This window comes from Seriola dumerili, unplaced genomic scaffold (assembly GCF_002260705.1).
Source record: "Seriola dumerili isolate Sdu_G_001 unplaced genomic scaffold, Sdu_1.0 BDQW01000025.1, whole genome shotgun sequence".
Lineage (NCBI taxonomy): Eukaryota > Metazoa > Chordata > Actinopteri > Carangiformes > Carangidae > Seriola > Seriola dumerili.
This window is the reverse complement of record NW_019174280.1, coordinates 2,907,332-2,914,726: the sequence shown is the minus strand read 5'-3', so window position 1 is coordinate 2,914,726 and position 7,395 is coordinate 2,907,332. Positions and strand designations below refer to the sequence as shown.

The window sequence follows — 7,395 nt, the reverse complement described above, 5'->3', positions numbered from 1 at the left end:
GTTTAACAAAATATAAGAAGTGTCTTGTCCTTCTCTGTTCATCCCTGTCACCTAGCTCAATGTATGTTAGCTGTTGTGAGGGTAAAGAGCAGTCGAATTATCGGATGTTTACATTTTTCAAACACAGCAATAAAAGTGACCTAAAGAACAGAAGCTGTTCTGTTTATCTACCAGTTTGCCACTGACTAGCTCCACATGAGAAGTTGATGATGGGGTAAATTACCTTCTTCAAAGACAGCTTAACAGCAGCTTTTGAAGAAGTAAGGCAACTATTAGGCCCCAACTTAAGTGTCATGACTGTCTTTTAATTTTCTTTGTCAGTTGATTTTATTTTGGTGATGAATTTACTGCCAACTATCTCTATCACAACAAGATTCTGTTCATGTTGTTTTAATTTTGTTGCCTTTGTTTTTGTTTGTCATTGTGTTTATCAGTCCAATATTATATCCTAATGTCCCATTTTTCATCTCAAGCACAATACTTATCTCTAAGCCTTAATAAATATCATAACATAACATATACAAACTTCCTGCTCTTACATGTTATCGCTCCTCTGCAGATCTCTGTGTCAATATAAAGAGAAAATGAGATAATGTTATACAGTTTGTGTTTGCAGCATATTCTATATTAGCTGCTTCATCGTTCACCTTGATAATCAGGAGATATATTTCAACAATAAAAAATAACAATAAATAATAATTTGAATAATAAATCATTTTTAAATTAGAGGGAATCCATGTTCACCTTAAAATTTACTTTTATGATTAAAGTATCTTAAGGGGTTTCAGATGTTAATGTCACCGTAAACTGATAATTAGTGAATTTGTTGAATATTTCAAATAAGTTTCCAGTTTCGTATCTACTCAATTTATTTATAAAGGGGTCAAAATACGATTTTTAAGGGGTTTACCTTTTGCCTTTTCAAATTAATGGACAAATAAAAGGATCTCTGGCTACCATACCCTGATTCCTTAATCTAAATTAAGGTGTTTGGTATTTATCAAACAATAAATTAATGATTAATTACGCTCCAAATCCAAGTTTAGTGAAATATCTATTATATTGTAGCTGTGGGTTATTGTGTGGGCCTATTTTACAGCACTTTACATAAATAAGTTCACAGAAACACATGGATGTATATAGAATAAATACATTACGTTTAACTGTCGAGCAAGGAAGGGGATGTAGCTCAGTGGTAGAGCGCATGCTTTGCATGTATGAGGCCCCGGGTTCAATCCCCGGCATCTCCACACTTTTGTGTCTCGAACCGAGAGAAAAAAATCTGGTCAGACCATCAAACAATTAATCAATAGATTACTAATGACTATTGAAATGCCATACATTTAACACACATATAACATATAACACTAGTATTGTGATTGTCCTTTATTATAGCATATAGTTAGCTAAACATAATATACAGTCTTATATTATAGGTTTGGAGACACTAAGCCTTTTAAAGACTGTGGTTGCAGATTTTGCACATAGATTTTAATCTAGACACATATATTAACGTTTCGCCCGTGAAAGCTATAAAGCTATTACAACCTATTTGTCTTTATTACATCTGTGAAACAAAACAGACTCGCTCGTATATCCCACAACTTTGAACGCACCATACGTCCCCCCGCCCCGGCGGTAACTAAGGAGATCACAGTTATGTTTACTACAAAGATGTCCTCCCTGCTAGCTGCTAGCTTGGAGCTGGTCCGCAAAATGACCAAATTCTAAATATTCCACTGTATCTCAGCTCTAATAACATTATTCCCAGTACAAGGTTCCTGAACACTTACGACAATGCAACTGAAGCATTTAAGAACACTTTTAACCCCCCAGGTAAGTTCAGTGACAAGTTAGCTAACGTTAGCTGGTGCTGGATGAGCAGCATCAGTTGAAAACTGTGTAACGTTAATCATCCCAAATCATGACTCGAAAGCTGTAACGAAACACAAATTTCCTCTTGTCAAATCGGGATTGTAATTGATTTCAGTGATACGTGTGTAATTGGTAATAAATGCAGATTTTTACAGTTACCTTACTTTGCTCGCTAGCACTGAGGTGGCTTACATGGACAAAGTTATGCTTAGCTGTCGTTGTCTCCGTACACATATCATCAGCTGTAACAATTAAAACAGTTAAATCTCCAATGGAGTTTAGCGTGAGCAATGGTGGTAACAGAATATAACGAATGTGTCTGGACAGAATGTATCTGCATTGGCCAGGATTATGAAACAAGGGCCCCTGGGCACAAACATTTGACGCCCCCTTCCCTTCAATTTTGTCATTTTGTGTAACTGAGTAGCCATGTTAAGTGTTTTTGTGGTAGTTTGGAGTCTCTTTGCGGTCAAAAGTTTTTTTATATTTATGGTCGTTTTGTTTCAACAGAAACAGGGGCTCTGGCCCAGGGCTCCTCTGGCCCCTTCGGCCCTTGGGCCTGCCCATTAATCCGCTGAGGGTATTGGCTAGTCATAATTTATAACTGTTTGTCTTCTTTGCCTTCATAGGAGGGTGCTGCCAAAGTGACATGCATGGCCTGGGCACAGAACAACACCAAGTTTGCTGTTTGTACTGTTGACAGGGTGGTGCTACTCTATGATGAGCAGGGAGAGAGGAGAGACAAGTTTTCCACCAAACCCCTGGACTCCAAGGTGAAACATTAGGACACATCATGTTTGTCTACTACAAACACCACTGAAACATCTGCAGAATCACATTATGAAGCATGAAGTGGTATTGCCTTTGAGTGATGTGTGTTGTTGAAATCAGCCTCGTACACCTCTGATATGACGGATATGATTTACTGTGAAACAAAAATGTGAGCACTGAATGATTTTTGAATGGATCCCCTTACAGTACAGTATTAGAGCTGTTATGATCAGTTGACTAATCAGTTAGTTGACAAAAAAAAAAAAATCTGCAACGATTTTGATAATCAATTGATATTTCCCGGCATCTTTCAAAGCAAAAATGCCAAAGATTTGCTATTTCCACCATCTCAGATTTGAGAATTTGCTGTTTTTCTTTGTCTTATGTGTCAGTTAATGAGACATCTTTTCGTTAACTCTACTTAAAGTAACTTTCTATAACTGTATTGAAATCAGCTGGGTGATTACAAAAATTACTCCTTTACCCAGTTTTCTCTAGTGGAAACAAAGCTGGTGAATTTATCCTTTCCTTATTGTACACATTCAGTTTATGAGATTTTTTTGCCTGCTTTTGTAATGATAATATCCACATGTAATCTTTTGTCAGTATGGAAAACAAAGCTATGTTGTCAATGACATGGTGTTTTCACCGGACTCCACCAAAATCGCCATCGGCCAGTCTGACAACATCATCTTCGTCTACAGAATTGGAGAGGACTGGTGATTTCCTTTGGATTATAAAACTTAACATATTGAACCTGATTTTGTTTTTTTAATGTATGTCAATGCAGGGAAACAAATTTTTTATGAGTTATCTTCTCTCCTAGGGGGGACAAGAAAGCCATTTGCAACAAATTTGTTCAGACAGTAAGTAAACATACATATTTTGTTCAGGCAGTGAAGCGCACACTTAAAGAGACAGTAACTTATCAAATATTGTCATATATTATCATATATTGTCAGTCAACCATTTATTAAAAATATATAATGTTATATATTAGGCTGGTGATGCCCTGATCATGTCATTTTATCCACTGAATTGCAGAGTGCTGTGACTTGCCTGCTTTGGCCTGCAGAACATGCAATCGTTTATGGATTAGTTGATGGCAAGGTAAGGTACATTTAGACTTAACATACAGTTTGTTCATGTATAATTATTAATATTAGTATTACGCAAGTATCAGGAGTAGCAGACAGGCTATGTCAGAGGTGTTTTCACTCCATCATGTTACATGTTTTGGCTTAGCATCAAAATAACATTTGTATTTCTTGCTTTTATTCTGTTAAATGGAAATAACTCTTATTTTGTATTATTTCTGATTTTCTGACTCATTTCATAGGTCCGTCTTGCCAACACTCAGACAAACAAGTCCTCAACCATCTACGGCACAGAGTCCTGTGTTGTCTCCCTGGCATCCAAGTAAATACATGATACATATTCATATGTAGCTATGACCAGCAAGTATAACGCAAAACATCTGAGGGAAAAAATGCAGCTGATTTGACAAATTTATTCTGTAATTATTACTTTTCTTTCTTGTGGTGCGGTCATTGAGTGTTATTTTTAACACCTCTGTGCTGTGTCAGTGTCTCTGGTAAAGGCATCCTGTCTGGACACGCTGATGGGACAGTTGTGCGTTACTTCTTTGATGATGAAGGCTCAGGGGAGTCTCAGGTAAACCACAGTCTCACACATCCTCACACATCCTCTATCCTTCATTATCTGTCATATCACACACTAGATATACTTGCTTTATATACTATATACTTTGCATTTTTTTTCATAAAAAAAAACTAACTCACTGCCACATTCTGACAAAGGGGAAGCTGTTGAATCATCCGTGCCCGCCCTACGCTCTGGCCTGGGGTGCAAACAGCATCATGGTGGGCGGCTGCGACAAGAAGGTGGTGGCCTACGGCAGGGAGGGTCACATCCTGCAGACCTTCGACTACACCCGCGAGCGGACAGAGCGGGAGTTCACCGTGGCTGCTACCAGCCCCAGCGGGCAGTCTGTCGTGTTCGGCAGCTATGATCGGTCAGTGTTTCGTCTGTACTGTAACCGCTGTCATCTCAAAGCGACAATGCAGGGACCAGTTACAGTATATGAGACTCATATTTGCATCGTGGGCTAGTCCAAATTGATATGACATGATAAGATGCGGTTTCATGTTTTTTTGTAAAATTAGCCAATCTATATGGGAAACTCCTAATCATAACTGACTCTAATTCCACTCAGAAGTGCATGAATGTTACTAATAGCACTGATTTTAGCTGCATCCTGATAATGAAATATTCTTCTGGCAAAACACTGAATACTTAAAAAATGATATAGAATTATTCTAATTTAAACTAAATGTTATAAATACTGGCACAAAACACCAGTGTTGACAAATGCCTAGCATCTGAAGGGTGCTATCTGAACATGAGTAAATCCATTAATTAAACTGTTTATTCTTGACCTCGACAGAAGCATGTGTGAAAACATAATCCCAACTCAAAGGTCCACTAACTATTTTTCAGCTTCATCACACAGCCCTCAAATATCAAGTGGTTGTTATTTGTTTGTCGTGGGTCATGCAGGCTGCGGGTGTTTAACTGGGCTCCGAGGAGAGGTGTGTGGGATGAAGCCAAACCTAAAGAGATTGTCAACCTCTACACCATCACCAGCTTGGCCTGGAAGAAAGACGGATCACGCCTCTGTGCGGTAAATATGTTCTCAATCACATTTTTTTAACCCATGGTGTGACTTTTCCTGTTAGTATGTCTCTTGTTCTGCTCTTAGACTGATGTTACTCTTACATTAAAAATATCACTCTGGCATTGAAATCCTGTGTCTTTATGAATCCTCTGCTGTTACCATCACATAATTAGAAGCAACCTTAAAACACAAACCAAATGTAAAAGAGTGAAGAGTGAGTTTTTATGTGTTTATTTATTGTGTGTGTGTTGACAGGGAACACTGTGTGGAGGAGTGGAACTTTTCGATTGCTGCCTGCGACGGGCCATTTATAAGAACAAGTTTGAGATGACCTACGTCGGCCTGAGCCAGGTAGAGACAGTCAGCCAACTGGAAAAAACATGGAAGATTAATTACTTGTGTGCAGTTTTTGTAACTGCACAAAAATAGGCACAGAAAAGAGAGAACAAAGCACTAAATAAGAAATTCCAGCCCTCACTTTGGTCTGCACCAATTAAGAGATGATATGAAATTGAATTTAACCCAGTCGATTGTGCAACACCAGTAATTTGGATTTGATTAATTCAACTGAGAAAAGAAGCCTGTATCTGAATTTTATATATAAATAAGGGAGAACAGAACTGAAGGTTCTGGAAACAATCATCCAGCTTTTGTTTTCTCATCAACTGGTGAATTACATAAATCAGAAAATTGAAGGGTTGACCAAATAATCAGAATGAGAATGAGCGATACATGTTACATTGTACAGTAAATCTTAGAAACTGGTAGAAAAATAACTTATGAGTTGTGGTAATCACTAGTCTTTGGTACAAACTGGCAAAGAATAAAATAACACTAGAAACTGAACTGATAGAAAAGCATGAAAGAAGCCAGGGGACTATTTTTATTCAAAATTCCACCATGGATTTTCTGATTAACAAGATTACTCAGTTAAATGTAATTAAAACATGAAATCATGCTGTCATTGGTTTGACAAAATAAGATACAAATTAAAATTGATGAGCTTGTGGTTGAGAAATTAATTCAAGCAATTAATAAGACGGAATTACATTTCTCAATCAAGAGTTCATGAGCAACATTTTCTCTCTTAAAGAACTTACAATTGATTGAGTCTGTTGGGTGTTACAGCTGATTTTCCACCAGACTGAATTAACTGACAGGTGAAATTTTAGATACACCCTTAATATTCATTAAATACATATGAAAATAATTTTTCAATGTTTTCTTCTACCTCTTCCTCTTTCTGTCTTCACCTGCCTCACACTCTCCTCCAGGTGATAGTGAGGAACCTCTCTACAGGAACCCGGGTGGTGCTGAAGTCCTACTATGGTTATGAGATAGAGGAAGTCAAGATCATGGGAAAAGATCGCTTCCTGGTGGCTCACACCTCCGATACTCTCCTGCTGGGTGACCTGCTGACAAATAAACTGAGTGAGGTATGACTTTTAGGACTGTTTACTATTTGATGATGAATGGCACAAATGAAATCCATTCACCCGTGTCCCCATCTGTCCCGTTATAGCTCATGGTTCCTTGTTTTCTTTTCTCAATAAATGAAGGCAGAATGTTCACTCACACTATAAATGTGCAATTCACAGTGAGTGAGTGAGTGACTCTAACATTTGAATCAAAATGTTGATTTTGCTCTTTCAGGTGCCGTGGCCCGGCTCTGGGGGAAATGAAAAGTTCTTCTTTGAGAATGAAACTGTGAGTACATGCAGTGCACAGATTTGTGAAGAGCTGGTGTGACACAGGTTTTCACTGATATTGCCAATAGGTACAAAAAGGTCTGTAGTTTAGTAGAACCTAGCTGCCTCGCGCATAGAGGTTATGCCTCAGGTCCTGTCACTTCTTGTGCTCTACCCTTCCACTACCCTTGTTCACTTGTATACCGCTGTGTTTCATCTGAATGCATCTTGTTTTCAGGTGTGCATGATTTTTAATGCCGGAGAGCTGAGTCTGGTGGAGTACAGTAACAACGAAATCCTGGGATCAGTCAGAACTGAATTTATGAATCCTCATCTCATTAGGTAGGTCCAGCTACACATTAT

At 38.1% G+C, this 7,395-nt stretch overlaps 1 protein-coding gene and 1 non-coding gene across 2 annotated transcripts in view; both read left to right on the top strand.

Annotated features, from left to right (window-relative positions):
- Nucleotides 1-1,178: 1,178 nt before the first annotated feature.
- Nucleotides 1,179-1,250, top strand: trnaa-ugc. The gene has a single exon. It is a non-coding gene; the product is annotated as a tRNA-Ala (tRNA).
- Nucleotides 1,251-1,797: 547 nt separating this feature from the next.
- ift172 (intraflagellar transport 172) overlaps nucleotides 1,798-7,395 on the top strand; it is a 45,578-nt gene continuing 39,980 nt past the window's right edge. The window contains exons 1-13 of the mRNA XM_022768389.1: nucleotides 1,798-1,836; nucleotides 2,505-2,648; nucleotides 3,253-3,365; nucleotides 3,473-3,512; nucleotides 3,691-3,756; nucleotides 3,986-4,065; nucleotides 4,233-4,320; nucleotides 4,467-4,681; nucleotides 5,227-5,350; nucleotides 5,600-5,695; nucleotides 6,619-6,780; nucleotides 6,998-7,051; nucleotides 7,271-7,374. Of these exons, the coding sequence (XP_022624110.1) occupies nucleotides 1,798-1,836; nucleotides 2,505-2,648; nucleotides 3,253-3,365; nucleotides 3,473-3,512; nucleotides 3,691-3,756; nucleotides 3,986-4,065; nucleotides 4,233-4,320; nucleotides 4,467-4,681; nucleotides 5,227-5,350; nucleotides 5,600-5,695; nucleotides 6,619-6,780; nucleotides 6,998-7,051; nucleotides 7,271-7,374 (1,325 nt within the window). The remainder of the gene's footprint in view (nucleotides 1,837-2,504; nucleotides 2,649-3,252; nucleotides 3,366-3,472; nucleotides 3,513-3,690; nucleotides 3,757-3,985; nucleotides 4,066-4,232; nucleotides 4,321-4,466; nucleotides 4,682-5,226; nucleotides 5,351-5,599; nucleotides 5,696-6,618; nucleotides 6,781-6,997; nucleotides 7,052-7,270; nucleotides 7,375-7,395) is intronic.